Below are 19,140 nucleotides of genomic sequence, written 5' to 3'. Positions count from 1 at the left end.
AGAACTGGAATATAATATTCATAAGTATTTCAATTAGTATATATTAACCTGAAAATGAGAAGTGTTGTGTTTTTGTTAGCTTAGAATGAGCAATTTATATCTACAGAGGGAATGTGTCCTCTTCCACAGAGCCCGACATGTTGCACCACCATGTTTCTACAGTAGCCCAGAACGGATAAACTAAACACTTGCTCTAGAGAGGGCCTTTTTCATGAGTTTTGCTCCCACTGTAGGTTCTCCCACACACTTGGAAGGGGAGGAGAAAGGGAGGGTCATTCAGACGGTTGCAATCTGCAACTTTGCTGCTAGATGCCACTAAATTCTACACACTGCTCCTTTAAGGTAAAAATGGTTATACCAGGTACTTAGTAGGTATACTAATAAAGTAGACACAGAGTGTACAGAATAGTGTATATTCACCTGTTAATGTAGGGGTCTTGAAGGGAGTCCAATGCAGTCTGCCAGCTGAGTTTGTACTTGTCTGAGCCCAGCATGTCCGAGATCAGATCTGGGAACACATAGGCAAATCAGTTGCTCAGTTCATGTACGGTGTGTGACCAGTTGTTTGATGAGTGTATGCCCTGGTACCTATAAAGGTGCTGCTAATAATTGTAGTCTGTGCTGTGTTTGCTGGTGTCCTTACATAGAATATACTTACAGTAGTGTTACTGCATGTGTATGTGTATACCTGGCAGTAGTCTCATCAGACAATGTAAGGCTTGCTGCTTGGTGCTTTCCTTCTGCTGCTGGCTACGTTCAAGTCGAGGGGCAGTGGGCAGAGCTCCACCCGGCCACACAGCCTCCTGGATGACCTGCAGGTACACCACCCAGTACCTGGTACATGTCAGGTTGGCTACACTCACATCAAGCCATCTGCAATTTAAAAACACACAGCAAGTTAGCAAAGGGGTTTAGTGTATGGGGGATAGTTGGGGGGCGGGGGATGCCAATCGCTGTTATTCAGGTTTTAAGCAGTGGTGAACCGTGACTATTGGAGCTGGGCCTTCAGCTCAGCCAAACACCCCCCCCCCCCCCCCCATGACGTAAGGTAAACAAGAATCATTTTAACCTTGGCTGTCTTCTCTATACTCACTGTAAACAAGTCACAAAAAACACAGAGATAATTTAGGCTACAAAATGTACACCATACAAAGATAACAACTGGAAATATAAAACTGGCTACCAAGAAAATATATTATTCTTGTCAACAGATATCAAAATAGCCTTGGTCTCTCTCAGGCCCAGTGGCAGGATGAAGTAACTGAGGGGCTGTTAAAAATTGAGAGGGGGCAATTTCTTTTATAAAAAAAAATTCATTGATTTAACCATGCAATAGCCTCAGAAAGGCTAAATAACAACGGCATAAGGTTACTGTTTAAAAATCATAGAATATATTTATTAATCATAGCAATCACAAAAATGACTAAAAATCAGCAGGATGGGTTGCGTTGAACCAGCTGTTTGCTTCTTGCAGCTCTCTCTCTCTCTCAAATAAACAAAACTACAAACACTGCACTACTATTTGCAAATAGGTTTCTAGGTGACTGGCTGACAGGACACTAATCCTTGCTTAGCATGATGCTAACCAACTATTAATACAATGGGAAATCCCACAGAAAAATCGCAAAGCTAGTAGAGTTTGTGCTACACTATTTAACTTAAAACAATTACCAGATGTGTACAAAAAAAAGTCTTTATGAACCCATAAGATGTAACTGGAGCATTTCCAAACAACAACATGACAAGAGAGCCTTGAAACACAACTACAGCAAGATAGCTCTGGCCTTCTGGAAGGCCTAGGTGGGTGATTTTCAGTACCACCCATTATAAATCAAAATGTGATTGGTTAATTAACCTGTCACTTTCTAAACAAACACATGCGGCTATGGTGACTATGGCCTCCTGTCCTCACCAATGAGTGAGTTAGCTAACCTTTTCTCGGCCTAGAGACAACAAAAAAAAAATCTGATTGGATAACTTTATTTTTGGTTTATGGTTTAACGACAGTAATCCTTTCATTTCTGAAGCAAAATTGATTGAGAAATCAGGCTAAAATTAGAATTAGAAGAGAATAATTACTAATTGAAAGCAACTAAATATAACATTTGAAATTCTGATATGTTTTGCCTTCTCTGAAGACCTAGAAGGCCCTAAGGGTTCCCCTCTGGTTTTAATATATATGTCATTTCTACCACCACTGTAATTTGTAGTATTTTTGTAATTTTGGTGGGCTGAAACACTCACTACATAAAGCAGTATCTCGTGTCAGGGTAGAATGACCTTGGCAACAGTTGGTTAACCTCTTGACATGAAGGTCCCACAATACAGTCATTAAGTTCAATGTGTTGTGACCTTGTCATCATGCTTGACCTGCCCACCACTGAATGATCCTGTCCTCAGACCATCCAATCCTTTTAAATATAACCCCATGCCTCACTGCATTCCCACACGGATTTGAAACTCAAAGTGCTGCAGAGGAGTCTGGCCTGGCACAGTCTCACACTGGAAGTGATCTCAAACTGAGCCCATTTCCCTGAAGCCTTCCACATAACTGCTGGATTTAAGGTCTTGTGATGAGTAAATTCAATAGGCTCTGTGTAGCTGGGGGACTTTGACCCTTTCGTTCTGACCTGACCTTTCTCACACCAAGATTTACCATTTGAGGGGTGGAAACACAGCTACTCGCCATCCAGACTGGATGAGGAGTTATTTCAACGTGGAACTTTTGTCTCCTCCTTCTGGCAGTTAGAGTAATTACAAACACACTGTCAACACATGCTTACATCATAGGCTCCTCTGTAGCCTACTCTGTTGCTAATGTTTCGGCTGTAAAACGGTGGATAAATTGCTGCGAACGTCACACAACCCCCACAAAATGACTCGTTTCACTAGTAGAATTGAATCATGCTTTATGACACCCATCCAGCTGGACCCACCCAGCCAGCGGTTCCTCACAGCTACGAAAACGTCGGAGCTACTTTACAAATAGGCATTATTTGGATAAACTGACCAAATGTTGGGAATCTAAATGGTTACTTTCTCACCTGAAAAAAATATTAAATCTTAAGTTCCATACTAACAGTTCTACAGTGAATATTACAAAAGCTTTTTAGCTATACCCAGTATGCCCTGTGGTCCGACGAAGATACCCGAGGGCCGAGCACCCATCGGGATGGGTCAGGATGCCGAACATGATGTAATTTCCCCAGCAATCTAAGGGGAAACCAATCATTGCTGGTTGACGTAAAACACATCACTACTGGTGCACCAGCATGGGAATGTCATACCAGACACCAGATTTAAAAACTCTGTATGCTGTAAAGTACAGAGAGATTTATCTGGTGGTGATAGGCTTGTGTGAAGTCATTTGGCAAGGGCTTGAATGTAATGGATGTTCATTTATATGTAAAAGTTCTGCACTCTGGCTTTAAAGCACAAAGTAAAAGCTAAAAACATCATCTTGATGTTACTATCAAGTTGGTAAAAGTCTAAATGACAACAAAGTAGATTCAATCAAGGTGTTTACAGCCTTGAATAACGTGATTTAAGATACTGTAAGAGTTTTTTTCCCAGGACTTGCAGACACCCTAATAATGTTTAACACCTTGCAGATGCTGTTATGCAACATTGTTCAAAATCTCAGAGCTATGTTAAAAAGAAACAGGGACCTCCCTCTGGGCCTGATGTTCTGCTTCTTTTGCTCACTTCATGTGGCCCCTAATGAAGTTATTTCATTAGCTTATTCTGGCCAGTTACCACACTGCTGAGTTGCACTCAGAGAAGCTATGGATGGATGCTTGAGCCAGCTGTAATTCTTGGATTCCACTATTTTACATGCTTTTATTCTTTGGTATTTCACAACAGTGCAGGAGAGGCCAAAAAATTGGTGCTGATGGTATTTTCTATTTTTCAAGTTGTACCACTGCAGAGGAAAAACAGGCAAACTTTAGTTCATACATAAGTTCCAGTCGAGATGCCAAACTTTCCAAAGATATCAAATTCTCAGGCTGAATTTGAAATGATGTTTATGAGAGTATGCACAATAACTTTAAAATAAGAGCTAAAATGAAAATTAATCAGTTACTATTTTGATGACTGATTCTCAAATGTCTGCTTCTCAGCAGACATTTTGACTTGTCACAGTAGGAAAAGCACTGGTGTTACTAATAACAAAAAGAAGAATCAAATAATCAAGAAAAAAATTGGTTATGTAATAAAAATAAAACCTTGTATAACCATATAAAACTTTAAAGCTACTTAAAAGTCAAACTGAAATTTAAATGAATTCACTCAAGAAATCAGTATTATATTTTTGTTTTTTGTTTGTGTATGTATTTGGTCAAAATTGTAATTACCAAAAAGAAGACACTTAAATTGCCTTTTTTTCTGCAGTGTTAGCATTCCCTACATTAGGTTTCTCCAGTGTGCCCGAATTTTTGGTTCAGACAATTTCAGCACAGTGATTTCATTGGTGCAATATTGGTCCTTCCACATGTTATATCTTATATGTTAAAGACCTAACTTAAAATGCTAACGGTACATAACCAAAACTATTTGAACTTCTCGAAAAGGGGGAACAAAAACGTCTTTTATCAACATTCGTGGTCTCCACAGTATGACGTTCTCAAGTCAGTAGTGCACCATGGTAGTTGACAGCTCGTCTCCTATCAGCTCTGACATGTCAGTCAACTGCTACCATGGGAATTGCCCACTTCAGGCTCAAGACTTAGACACTGTCTCCACATGTGTCCAAAAATGTTTTCTCCTTTTTCAAAAAATAAAAAAAACATGCAAAACAGTTTCATTGTTCATATAGTTTATACTTCCTTACTAAAGTAAGAAGAATTAAAATTTCAGTTTGACTTTAAGGGCACATTTCAGGGCAAAATTGAGAGTTTGAAAAGTTGAGTTTTCCCTTTTTCAAAAGGTAATCAAATATTAAAACATTAGGTTAATATGAAAGTAAATTATACACCTACACATGTACAAATAGAGATAATGTTGTAAATTGTCCTTATCACTGAAGTCTGGCCTCATCCCCAGAAACAGAGTGTATTTTGGTCAAGAGTGGTTACAGCTCAGCATTGGACAATGGTGTTTACCTCTTCACCAGCTCATACCAGTCTGGGACAAGTTCACTGAATCAGGTTGAGTTGTGAGTTGTCACTGCAAACAGGAACATATGGACACTAAGCGCTAAAGTTACTGACAGCCGGACACAATAGCAAGGTGAAGCACTGTGACATTATTAGGACTGATTTACAGTATGTCAGAGATTCCACAGTCACTTTAGTGCAACGACTGTAAATCTTTAAAACAATAAAATCTACTAATGGTCACTGGATAATGCAGGAGGAAAATATTGATCATTCTTTCAAAGACTTGTCATGCTTCAATGATTGCCACATATTAATTCCTGTAATGGCAGGCAAGTGATACAAGATATACTTGCATGGTATCCTGGAACAAACCAAATGTAGAGAGGAACGTCCGAAAAGTTGTACACAAATATATGGGCATATATTTGAAGGCATTTTCCTTCATAGTTTTCTCAAGTGCACTGGTTGTCTTGTTGCCATGATAACAGAAAAGGTTGAATGTTCAACAACTCTAAACTGTGGTCATCTCCTAACCCATGTCAGTACAACTAATCTGCCACCAGTCAAGGCTGATGAGCTGCCACTGTGTCTAAAATGAAGACAATGGAGGCAGAAGCAGTCACAACCTACTGTTGTATACGCAGTCAATAGGAGCTGCACCTTAAAACAGGTTCAAGTTTCAATGTCGAAACAGTTGTTACGTTTTCTGTGTAAATCAATGGGCTACACGTCATAGATACATCCTCTTTGAACCAAATAACATTTACTCAAGGTCCAATTACTTGCTTGTCACATAGATTTCTGAGAGGAAAACAAGAACATGATACTATAAGTGGGTTTCCATCCACCTATTTTTATGCCCATTGTAAAATTAGTGAAAATCAGAGCAGAAATGCTAAAAATTCAAAAAAATCTTGAAATATAGATGAAAACACAAGATTTGTATGGGGAGTTGAGGCGACTGTAACACTCCTCAAATTAATACACGAAACAAACAGAAATGCCATATTTCCGTTATGTTTTCTACATCGTTTGAGGTTTGACTGGAGCTATTGTAATAAAATAATCTTGTGCCCTCTTTTTCTGCAATGGTTTAATGGCACACAACTGGACAATTAGTGTGATCAGCAGCTTATCTCGACCTACTATTCTCATAACAGTAGTGAATAGAAACACACATTGATATGTATTTTCTTCAGGAGATTTTCTGGAAATTTGGTTAAAATTCGTGCTACATTTAGATGAGAAACTAGCTTATAAACTAGCGCTAAGATGTGACTTTTACTAAATGGTTTTACTGTTCATTCTGCTGGTGGCTAGTGACACAGAATAACGACACACTTCATCTGCTTCATAAATGAGTATTACTGAGACATTTACCACTAGTGCAAACATTAGAAATGACACAAAAGCAAAATGATCCTGTACCTGTGATGATTAATGAGCTACAGCTGTGAACACAGTGAGTAAACAAACTAAGATGTCCAGTTGAGGGTTGTATGAACACATTGAAAAATGCCTCCCAGATAGAAAACTCAGACTGCATAGATGCATACATGCATAGAAACAGAAGAAGAAGAAGATTTGTTCAATTTCAACAATAAACGCATTCTGTTACTCTGTCCAGCTGGAGTGAGTGGGGTATTCACATTATAGTTTGCACTGTGATTTCTACTGACACTGTAAAAATATAAACAAAATCACTTATACCATATCCCAGCTGGAAAATGACCTTGCCTAATTGACAATTAGACTGGAAAAAGTGACAGAGTCAGAGGAGTCAGGCTGGGTCGCTGTGTGAGCAAAGAGAAGGGAAGCCTATGTAATTTGGCCAAGTGAGTGAGACAATGAATGGACTGTCTCTAAGTTGGCAGAAGACGTTGAAGGTTGATGAACGGCTGCCTCTCAGACTACAGCACACTGGCCGTTAATGAATGCGTGCTGGCTCGGGTTATGTTAGCATTTCTTATTTGTCAGAAAGAAAGATAACACGTCTGCTGGCTATGAGATTGCTTAATTTTAATGTTGCCACTTCAGTTCAGTTTGACATGTCTCAGTAACAACATGGCGCAACACAGTCACAGCTCAGTGTGACAACAGTACAACACTATGACTTTGAATCACTTCACAAACATGGTTATAATATCACATACAAAAACAAATTAGATTAGGGTGCGAATTTTATGATGGATTATGTCATGACAACATCAAAGTGTAGCTGCACTGCCCATTATGTTGGTGGAGGCCAGGTTATGATAGAAATGAACTAGTTTGTATGAGGTGTTGTCCGACCGCAAGAGAAGACAAAAACGTTTATAGCTATTCAAAATTGCCACTCTTGGAAAACGATGGAGTGATAATTGTTTAAAAACACCAATAATGATGCACACTTTCAACCTTTCTCCCCTGGAAAGCATTCATGGTGTTGTACTCCCTTGTTCACATGAAAACTGACAGAAATAGTTATATAACAAATGAAGCAAGAGAGCTAGTTCAAACTGGCTCCTTTCTCATCTCTGGACAACTGGCCAAACACAGTGTGAAGTGGATGTGAATGTCAAATTTGTGAAATTACAGAAAAGGTCGGACACAGCCCCCTTAATTCTGACATCAGAAAGGTGTGGTGGAAGGTTTCCAAAGGTATGCAATCATCTGACAAGCGCCTCTGATGTTGTTGTTCATCAGTTGGTCTGCTGTCCATTATTTTCCCATGTCAATCAACACCACCTTTGAGACACACACATGTTGCACATCTTCAAAATCACAGAAATGGTATTCTCTAGAAAAAAACTCCACTATCCTTACAGCCTGTTTTTGCCAGACCAGTTCCCTCTCCCTCTCTGCAGAGATAAAGAATGTATCAGCACCAGTGCCTTCTGTTGATTACTGAAGTTTATCTGTATTTCTTGTTTGTTTTTAGTTGTTTGTCTTCCTGTTAATCACTTATCTTGTATTTATTTAAAAAAAGAAATGAAGAAATGCTTTGACATGAAGTCAAAAGATTATTTTAACCTAGTATGAAGACAAATTCACTCTGTAAGTTTTTACTAAAAAGACTAACTGTGGAAGACATCCACTTCATCTGACTAACTCAGATGGCTGAATCCTCATATTATCTTCAGATAAACTTTTGAATACATTTTTGCTTGAAGAATTTTTGAATTGATGAAGTTTTCTTATATCACTCATGCCACTATAGATCCAAAAATGTTTTTGTACGATTGGTTCTTGCCTAATATTTTGTGAATTCACTTGAAGAAAATGCTGAAATGAAGAAAAGCTGCTGTCCAGTGAGCAATCTGCTTGACCACTGCTTATTTACCATAAATCTGCAGAATTCTTAATAGCTCATTTCTCTATTATATTTTGCAAGAAATACTGAAAATGAATGAGTGAAAATGAGTCAGACTGGTACAAACACAGAGTGATATAACTTGTGGCTGGACAATAGAAAAGTACCTCCCTGTTTCCCCTCAAACTATGTACACTGGAGCTTCAGAGCGAACCTTATGCTCAGACTCATGCACACAGACAACAACAGTTACTCAGACAGGATTTGGAGACGAGAACAGCAAATAAACACAGTATGGCTGGTCTGCGCAAGTGTATCACCATTCACTTAGACAAGTCTGTCTGTTATCTTAAATTACCTCCATATGTTTTAGCTGCAGGCAGGGTCTCATGAGTACAATACACTCCTGCCAGTAAAAAAACTCTTTTTAGAGCTAAACACGTCAAAACATGAGACTATAAACAGGATAAACACATACAAGTACCACTGAATTTAATCTTCTAACAATGTTGCTACCATGTTCTGATTTCGCAAATGTTGGCGCTGAAGCACATGTGTAGTTGCTGAAAACATGTATCTCTGGAAAAAGCAAACTTTTCCAAAACTTTACACAACTCCAACAATAAAACTGAGATTCTGCGAATTTGTAGGGCAATTAGCTTTGTTGCAAATTAGTTTACGACTGTATCTACTATTAAAAATGCCTTCTGTATTAACTCATGCAATGAATTTTCACTTTGTGGAGGCAAATATGTACAGAGATTTTTGTTGGGATTGAAGCAACCAACAGCTACTGACCATTTTACACTGTTGTACAACAGACCTACTCGACTGTGACCTCAGTCCTGAGGTGAGCAGTTAACTGTGACAGCTGTGAATTGTTCTCTTTACCCGGTTCCCATTAAGAGTTCCATTGTCAGTAAAAGGTCTTACATCAGAGAGCTGTCAGGAGACAACAACAGCAGGAGAACACAGACATCATGAAAACAGTTTACATCCCCACAGATGAGATAATTTATCTGTAGGCTGTGAACAATAAGGAAGAATCACCGGTCATGATGTGGACAGGGTAGTGAAGTCATCTGGAGATGAGCTTTGTACGAGACCATGACCAAAGAATTCCAGGGTAAAAGGACACCACTGAGTTTCTTAATATGAACACACCACGACGCCTCTTGAGAGCAGAAGCTGTGGTAGTAGTGAATAAGAGCAGGGCTAAAATGAGAAGTGTCTGGGTCTAATGGAAAGGTTAATTTTGTCCTGTGGAGCTTTTATCTTCATGGATACCTTGAGTCTTTAGGGCACTCAAGCAAGTTATACTTGAAGGTACCCTGTGGAGTTTGTGATCAGTATGGAGCAATGTTTTATGAGCAGATCCCCATTTTGTTTATACACCAATCATTTCACAGACAAGCACGCAGGTGACACAAGACACATTCCTGCCAATGTTTTCACGCTATTTCTCACTATTCACCTGATTAAGAGTTGGTAGTGGTAGTGTACCAAGAAAAGTATTGAATATTGAGTACTGAAAATATTTTAAAAATCAGCCTGGTAAATGAGGAAGGAAATGCATTCAAAACATTTGTTAGACCTCAATGATACACACAGTCCATTTTGGTTGGAAAACAGAACATAAACATGCCTGTTTATTTATAAGAAAACTCAACAGGGTACCTTTAATAATGAGTACCTTTGTGATATAACTAGTCACAATTAGTTACAAAACCATTTGGATGGGATTAATATTCCAGAGGCATGAGAAAGACACATTTGCCATGCTTCTAATTGTTTCAGCGCAGCAATACTAGCAGCAATTTGGCAGAATTTGATCTAGTCCAAAATTAAAAGATGTGGTTAGTATAAAGGACATTTGGCAGAAAAATGAAGAAGAAAAAACACCAGAAATTTGGCACCATTATTAATACTGTGCTACTGGGAGAATATGAGACACATATGCAACCTGAAAATGATTAAAATCACTGAACCGCACACACATTATTAAAATAATCCAATCTACTTTTCATAAATAATGTCCAGTCTGAATCACTGCGAACTGATAACTCCCAAGAGGCCCAATCAAGGAGGAAAAAGACTGAGTGCATATCCTGAAATGACTGGGCACCACAAAAACAACGATTAATTCCATATTATTGTATGTATTATTGTAACACATTGTCTTTTTTCCTCTAATTGCCTTGATACATATTTCCAATGTCAATGATAAGCTGTAAAATTCTAGTAGATTATGTTGTTTCTTTTTTAGAGAAACTCTGTTGCGGTAAAAATAAAACCAGCACCAGGTGCTCACCAAAACCAGCTCTGTTCAGATCAGAAGTTAAAATTAGAGGTCAGTCAGTATGATGAAGTGTTAATTGTCCAGCCTTAACAGCCAGCCCTTACTCAGAACATTCATAGCCTCCAAAATTATATCTGTTACACTACATCTGTTTATACACAACATATACTATTTGTGGATATAGTAGCATGATGGTGTTTACAGTGTTAAATAAATCTAATTCTCTGGTGCAACAACATGTTTCCCACACTGCTAATTTTAGTATTTTGACCCTGTCTACACTGGATCTGTTTCAGCCATGTTTTTCAGTCTGTTTCATATTCTTCAAACACAGCGGGTTTCAATTTTAATCAATACCAAAGAAAAATGGAAAATATTATTTTGCCGACTCCTCCCGTGTTTTGCCTATTTCTCGTCTTAAGGAGGCACATTTCCACTGTTATTGCCGTTGTAACGTCACAATGTTGTGCATTGTGGAGTTTTCCCTTAAGCAAAGTCTGTAGCGTTGCAGACTTAGGAGTATGTGATGGAACGGATTTGCTTCTATTTTTATCAATACATCTGTCTACACATGCGACATATTGGCTTACGCTATATGCATTTAAGCACAACCTGAAGCACTGAAGTTTTTATGCTTCAAGTCTTCTCTCTTCCGTTTTATGCACATGACTACAGTTGTGTGTTGGGCTCTGAGCACTGCCAAAACAAGGATGACCTACACTAAATACTATGCCAGAACGCATCCTGTATAGACACTGAAGGACTGAAGCTGCTGCTCTGCTAACATGCTGCTTTCACTATGCAACCTGTGTTGACACAGTGTTACAGCATTAGTGAGGTGCCAACGCAGTAATACTGCACTGTACAGAAAGATTAGTACAGAAAGATCTATTCCAACCAGACTCCTGTGGAGTCAGTTGTGAGTACCACAGATGTCAGCAGTAAGCACAGTTGTTTTCATCTGTCTGTGTGATGTGTCTGATCTCAGTGAGGCTTACACCTCAGTCCAACTCTGTGACTCAGGACCCATCACATCACCACCTCCATTCAGGCCATGGTGCCATCTTACAGCCGTCTGCCTGCTGTCTAAGGTCAGATCTGTTTCTATGTGTATGTTTGAGTGAGTGCACATACATGCCAGGCCTGGTTTTATTGGGATTGTCGTGGCGCCTCATTCCCCATGGCCGGTCAAAACACAGACATGTGACGTTCGAGCCCTGACCCAGAAAATATTCACATGTGGCTCAGAGAGGTTTACATTAACACTGTCTTGGTTCAGTACATGTCGCATCAATACACAAACTGACACACTAGCCAAGTTAGGTCAGTGCATGCAAATACCAACACACACACACACACACACATACATACAGGTCAAGGTCTCTGCCTATGAATAACATCCATCGAACTTAGTCTCTTCTGTCAGCACCATTGCAGTCTTAAGGTAGTCACCAAAAAGATTACTTTTCCCTTTGGCGCATGCAACCACACACACACACACACACACACACACACACACACACAGAGCAGAGTACTTTCAACCAATTAGGTCTGACAAATGCCAAGTAATTCTATATGAGAGATTGTGGTCTGGTAGTCTTAGCCTGTACAGCATTATTGCTACTATGAAAACCACCAGAGTTGTTTTCCAGCTCCACTCTGTCAGAGAAATATTTTTCAAGCTGGGAAAATGAAGAGAAGAGCGCCCAGGCAATGTTCTGCCCTCTGCCTGCAGGCTTAATGTGGCTTAAATTAAACAAAGCATGTAGTGTAACTGTATTAAAGTCACATTGATTCACAAAGTGTGGATCACCTCAAGAAAAGTTTGCAAAATACAAGTTTGTCACCAGTCTGGTCTATCAACATGCAATGCCCCACAACTAACTGATGTTTGTACCCTCTTTCTTCACAAAAAAATCCACAAAAAAAGAGTATAGAGCCTTACATAAAGATACATTTACAATATATTAAGAGGAGTAGATGGTTGTAGCTATGGGTGAAAAAGACACTGCTCACATGAGAGAGAACAGGAACCTAGACAGCTATTCTGTCTGGTAGTGATTACTCCAACTCCTCTGTTTGGCCTGCCAGGAAAGAGACGTTTACAGTGCAGGTGACATGCTATAATCCTAAGAGGAAAATCCCCTCGAGTATTGCCCTTGACTTTCCAAAGATACACAAGCATCAGGTGTAGAGAGAAGGCATTGCCAACCCAATATAAGCTGAGGGGAAGGTCCTAGAGAGAGTAGGGGACAGAACAAAGCCTTCTGCCTACTCATTTCACTCCTACAGACTGAGTGCAAACTCTCTTTCTCTCTTTTGATCCGTACATCTTGAGCAAACTGCCCAACTGGCCAAGGGTTATAATGCCAGCTGAATGATAATTAGTGGGGTGACTGATTATAATAGTGTATCATAGAGAAAAGGCTTTTAAAGTTACATTTTATAGTCAAACTGAAATTTGAATTGGTCTCACTTTATATGTAAGGAAACCATCATACTGCATATCTTACAAAAATTGATAGAAGCCATTTTCCCCTTTTTTCAACAATACTGTTAGTATCAACCATTAGTGATTTAACCCATCTCTTTACAGCATTCAGCATTTGGATTTTTTATGCTGTTAAGTTTGTATTCTATTCAAAACATGGAAACTAGCAAGCTAGGGCAACTAGTTTTCACTTAGAAGGGAAAATTTTAAAGTGGACGCTAGTTAGCTTAGCTTGCTAACATTAGCACTAGATGTTATTTTTCACTCATGTTATTTCAACGCCTGCCGAGTCGGTGGTGGCTCTGGCATACTCTGTGTTAATGCATACTCTGCATTATAAAAAGGAGACAGTCTAGCTAGCAATAGTTGTCTCTTTTTCATGGGTCCATTTGTGATGATAGCAAACTCTGTACGTTACTCTGTAAACTAAGTACTGTACAAAAAGCGAGGGCCATGAGGCTTTTGTGTCTTTTTTTCAACATCAGCCTCCAGCTTCTTTAGCACAGTTTATTCTCTAATTTTTTATTGCACGCTTCTTGTACTAGGCCTCAGTTAGCACCCTCTGTCTTTTGAATCCTCTGGAAGACACACTTAAACCTTAATGATGAGAGCTGTGAAACAATGGCCAGTTACATCACAAGGGTCTGAATCTGCAGTTAACTGAACAACTACTGGGCTCAATTTCAACAACCGACCAAACACAATCAAAGACGATCACAATAAAAGGGAGATGCTTAGACTACTTGGAAGGATATCTAAAATCAGTGACGCAAGAGAATCCAAATATGCATAAAACATCAGTTGAGCAGGCCAACAACTGTGTATGTGTTGGCCTCCAGTGGGATTTATTTTAGTTGCCATTTATGGTAAACACAGACAAGTATAACCAGGTCCCGTTTGAGCTAAAATAAGCCTGCAGTGAGTTTTCGACAGACAAGATGTCATTGCACAAGTATGTCTCTGGAGAGAGAAGACGAACCATTACTTTGGAGGCACATCTCAGGCCCCAGGCTCAGGTGAGCAGTGAAAACAGACACCAGAGATGTGAAGAGGCCAAAGGGTCACTGCATGACTTCATCGAGCTACTGTCCTTATTTAAGCCACAGTGTTTATCGCTTATTGAGTTCATTTTACAAACATCCCGATGGCGTTTCAGCATGCTGAACTTGTCCTCAATCTAACTTTATCAAGAGTGTGGTCAATTATGAGCCATATTATCTTTCATGTCCTGCCAGGGAGGATTTTGGTGTCACTACAACTCACTAATGCTAAATAAGGAATGCATGGATGCAGAGGTTGGCAAGCTTTAGCTGATGATACACTGGGGTTGGAGGGAAAAGTGTGTTTCATAACCTTCGCCAGAACTGACCATGGTATTTGACCTATAATGTCCCCTTGAGATGAGGTCTGCAGGAATAGGAAAGCAACTGCTGACTACGATTAGCCTCTAATAGAAGACAATATTTATAGTTCAGAAAGGTTTGTAGATGTAAAAAGGGAATAACGCCTCAAGCAAACGTGACAGTGACATGACACGGGGCAAACTTCCAACTGAAACACAGGGTGAGATATAAACCACTCAGACAGCTTGATCCCGCTATGAGGAGTGTGTCTGGATTTGTCTCATCTCAGGAACAGCCTGTCCAGGGATGTCACACCTCCTCCACTCTACCGTGGCTGATAGATCGCCTGCACCATTATGTAACAAGCATCTTTTCCATCCAACACTCCCTCCTCTTCTTCCCACCAATATCAAATCTATCACATATGAACCACCCGTCTGACCACCAACACACTCAGCCTGGGAGTGAATTCCTGCTGATAGAAGGACTAGGAACTTCCAAGTGGGGTCTTCTGTTTACCTCATGCCTGGCCCCAGGACCCATATGTCAAGGCACAGCACCAGAACAGAAAAACAGCAGAGGACTCTGATATCTCCTTCTTACTGTGAAAACAACCAAAAAATCCTCCCCGTTTGAGGAGGGATCTCTGTTTTAGGGCCAATCATTTAGAGGAGAACAACTCCTGGATTCCCCCACATTGCCGTCACAGAGGATCATTTGATTTTGGCGCAGTAAGAAGGCATGGGGCCTAATATTGTGTTAAGACATGACAAAATATGAACTCTGACACTTGTAAAGTCAGGAAGAGGAGCCAAATTAAACACTATGTCTGAAAGAATAAATTCTAGGAAGAACAGCTATTAACGAAGACAGTGGAGTTCTTGCCAAATTAAAAATAGACTTGTCTTCAGAACCAGACGCATATGGCTATTTTCTCAGTACTGCTAATATCTCAAACTAAGTATCTGGTAATGCATATTTATATATGTGGTAATTACAGACCAGGGTGCATGAAGCAATTCATTTGAACAAGTCTTTTCTCTCTCTTGGGGATATGGCAAGCCTGCAGCAGACTACCAGGCAAATAACACACCAAAGCACAGAGCCAGATAGAGTCCAAAGTTGTGCCTGAACTCTACTGTTGCTTCTGTGGCCTTTGCAAGGATGAAACACAGACTAGAAGGGTGTTCCAATAGTAACAAAAGTGAACCAATATTTAATTTGAAAAGAAATACACAGATTTCTTACCATGCATCAACACGGTGCTAGAAGCTCAGATTCTATCAACGTAATGGCCTTATGCTGCTACAAAGTCTCAACAAAAGAGAAAATTGTGTATCTTTAATTTCTTTGACATTTTTTTTCTTAAATCTGCATTAATTGATTTTTTATTGTATGCCTGGGCAGCGCAACTAGCCATAGACACAACACTGACATATTATCATCTTTTAAAGCTGTGGTGAATGTACAAAGCAGTAAGTCTTACTGAAGATCCTTCCTCAGCTGACAAACATCTTCCCTCATAATCTTCCTGCCTATCTTTCTGCCTGCATTCCTGGAGCAACTCTGTCCTTGGATGCTGTAATATTACGGCAATCCTATCATTCTGTCTTTCAGTCGTACTACTGCAGATGTTCTGGGAGATTCAATTCCATCTCCTATCTGCTAGATCTACTCCACCACCACCAGCATCCAAACTCTGGTTGGATCCTGTCCTATCTCCTCTCTTTTCCTCTATTCTAATCGCCAAAGTCATTTGTTTGCTGTTTGCTAACATCAATAAATATTGTTATACACTTCACATTGACCTCTCCTTATTGAAATAATACACACATTTGAGTAATCTGTGTCAATGGCGAAGGAATTGCAATGACATTGACAAATCTCTAAAATGATATTTTTCAGCAAAGGTTCCAAATATTCACTGCTCCAAGATTATCAAATATGAATAGTTGCTGCTTTTCTTTGTCTCCTGCGACAGTAAACTAAATATCTTTGCATTTTGGACTGTTTGGGCTAAGGGAAATTGTCTTGCAATTTTTTAAACTATCTTCTGACATTTCATAGACCAAACAATTAATTGAAGAAATAGATAGAGAAAATAACCTGTAAATGAATTGATAATGAAAATCATGGTTACTTTATCCCTATCTTCAGGATCAATATTATGAAATGTCATACCTTTAAAAACATTTAGTTATTTAAAAGTTGTGTTATCCATTTTTGTTGCAACTTCTCATATGAATTGTACTCATGACCAATATTTCACAAATCCACCTGCATGAGCCTGTAGCTAAAACACTGTATTAAGTATGACTATAATAACCAGATTAACATTCAAGACTGTTGTTCTTGGATACATGCGCTGATGCTTTGAAGCAACCCACCTGCCAATACAAGAACCTGCTCATGGCCTCAATGTGAACAAAATATACTACTTAGAAGAGCCAGTGTTATATATTTTGTTAATGTTGGAGTGCTGACCACATTTTCAAAGTCCTCTCCAAATGCCACAATGTGGTCATTGGCTAAATAGTGCAGCAGTGAGACAGAAACCACTTTCACTGAAGCCAAACAACTTGTTTTTCACCACCGGTGAAACCCAAGCAGGCCACTGACTGGATGTCAGAGGGAGATCCCTGGGTATTAATTAACAGTGTAGAAGCAGAGACAGAGAAAGATTGAAGGAGTGTGAGCACTTTCTATGACAACTGTTGACAGTCTTTGAATCCTTCATACTCCTATTCATCCCCACCTCCATCATCAAGCTGTCATCAAGGACCTGCGGTACCATTTGAATTGTTTATGGAAGTATTAATATGCCGTTTTAGGGAGTAAAAATAAAGAATCATGTCATTGTGTGACAGGTGCAGCAGAGGACTGGCAGAGCTGAGGTGCCACATGGAGTTTGGTTAGGTGAAATGTGCTGTATGTTGGACCAACAAACAGCTCACCCTCAAGCCAAAGAAGGACAAGTACATGTGTGTGCATGCTGTGCATCAGCACGGTACTGCAGGTGCGCTGACAAAGAGCACCTGTGCATTCTCCAAGTAGGTAGAATGCTGTTTGTGCCATGAGGTGGTAAAAATGTCAGAAGATATGACGTGTGCTCTGGACTCGCAGGGAGAATGTTCCATACTTACAACGTGTTACTGACCACAGTCCAATGGCAAACAGCTTGCCGAGAAAATCTGAACCACTTGATGCAATTTGATTAATTACAATCATTATATTGTATCATCATCGGCACCGGCCCAGTTTCTCCACATGTCTGCAGTCAATGATGTCCAATGCACGAAAGCCAGTATAGGAGTCTCAAAGGGCATATTTCTGCCAAAAGGCAAACCCAACTCAACACTCTCATGCATACATTTATGGAACTGACTTGGTTTACTCCTTTTTATTTACCACTACGCCACTGTGCTGGCTGCCTCTGTTTTCTACCTGTTATAACTAGATCAATTGTTACAAAGGAAGAAACCATTATGTTTACAGACACATTTAACCAAACACAACATGGAGTATCCCTACAAATGCTTGTGATGTCGACACAAAGTGGCTCTTCTCTGGTAGCAGACCTGCTACATCTACAGTACATCGAGACACTGACAACAATCTGGCTCCAGCTGAATTTTCCATCCAGACTGCTGTCTAAGAGAAAGAGACTATATTCATCTTAAACTGTCTACTTTCCAGTCCATAAAAATCAGACATCTCCTAAACCAGAGCCTTGCCTTGGACCCCATTTATAGGAGCAGAGAGCCGGCTTTTCCAGCCAGACCTGTCACACACACAGAGGCCCAGATTTGGCCTGTTGGGTGCTGGTTTCATCTCACACACAAACACACACTTTCTCTATCAACTCACAACTCCAAATGAAATTCTGACAGACATGCATGTGCTACAGCGGTAGACTGGCATGGATAAGGTTTCTGCTGCCTGCAAGCTTCTATTTACCTCCCACTAAACAGCTGTCAGATTATATAAAAACCTTCACAGCACTTGACATATCCTGTCAGTCCCACTAAAAAACTGTTTTATTAATAAGAAAAACTGACCAAATTTTTTAAAAATCTAACTGAACTTAATATACATCCACACTACATCGGTGAAACAGCATGAACACTCTGCAAGAGGATTCAGATCAGTATTCTGTGAACTTCAGACCAAAACCAGTTACAGCAACTGGGAAGGGGTCAAAGATCATCAACGTGACAAAGGTTACCATCTGTCTCCCATATTCAGTCACTTATTCTTATGTGACCAGAAGTTTATATCTAGGGAATGTGATGAAAGCTGAGCCAACTCCAACTGCTGAATGAAGACCATGAAATGTGGTTGAAAGCTACAAATCATTAGTCATCTCTGAGCTTATATTCTCTTCTCTTACTAAGGTTACCTATAGCTAATAGAACTTGTGCTTGATTTTAGAGCAGTGGTTAAACTGTAAATATATGTCTGTGGTGAAGCAAAGTGTTGGAAAAAATTGAATTTTGACATCTCCAAAGTTATTACGATTCATCCTGAAGGAACCGTGAATGTCTGTACAGAATTTCATGGCAATTCATCCATGACTGACCATCATTTCCACCTCTATTGCCATGGCACTAGCCTGG

At 39.6% G+C, this 19,140-nt stretch overlaps 1 protein-coding gene across 3 annotated transcripts in view; it reads right to left on the bottom strand.

Annotated features, from left to right (window-relative positions):
* snx19b (sorting nexin 19b) overlaps positions 1–19,140 on the bottom strand; it is a 44,524-nt gene that overhangs the window by 7,931 nt on the left and 17,453 nt on the right. For 2 of the 3 annotated variants that reach the window (XM_044354120.1, XM_044354121.1), the window contains exons 12-13: positions 689–873; positions 421–508 (exon numbers count right to left, since the gene is read on the bottom strand). In XM_044354120.1, coding sequence (XP_044210055.1) covers positions 421–508; positions 689–873 — 273 coding nt within the window. Of the gene's footprint in view, positions 1–420; positions 509–688; positions 874–7,020; positions 7,827–19,140 lie in introns of those variants that run through there. The other variant, XM_044354122.1, reaches the window with a different exon arrangement.

Source organism: Thunnus albacares, chromosome 6, assembly GCF_914725855.1.
Source record: "Thunnus albacares chromosome 6, fThuAlb1.1, whole genome shotgun sequence".
NCBI classification, from domain to species: Eukaryota; Metazoa; Chordata; class Actinopteri; order Scombriformes; family Scombridae; genus Thunnus; species Thunnus albacares.
This window is presented reverse-complemented; position numbering and strand designations above follow the sequence as displayed.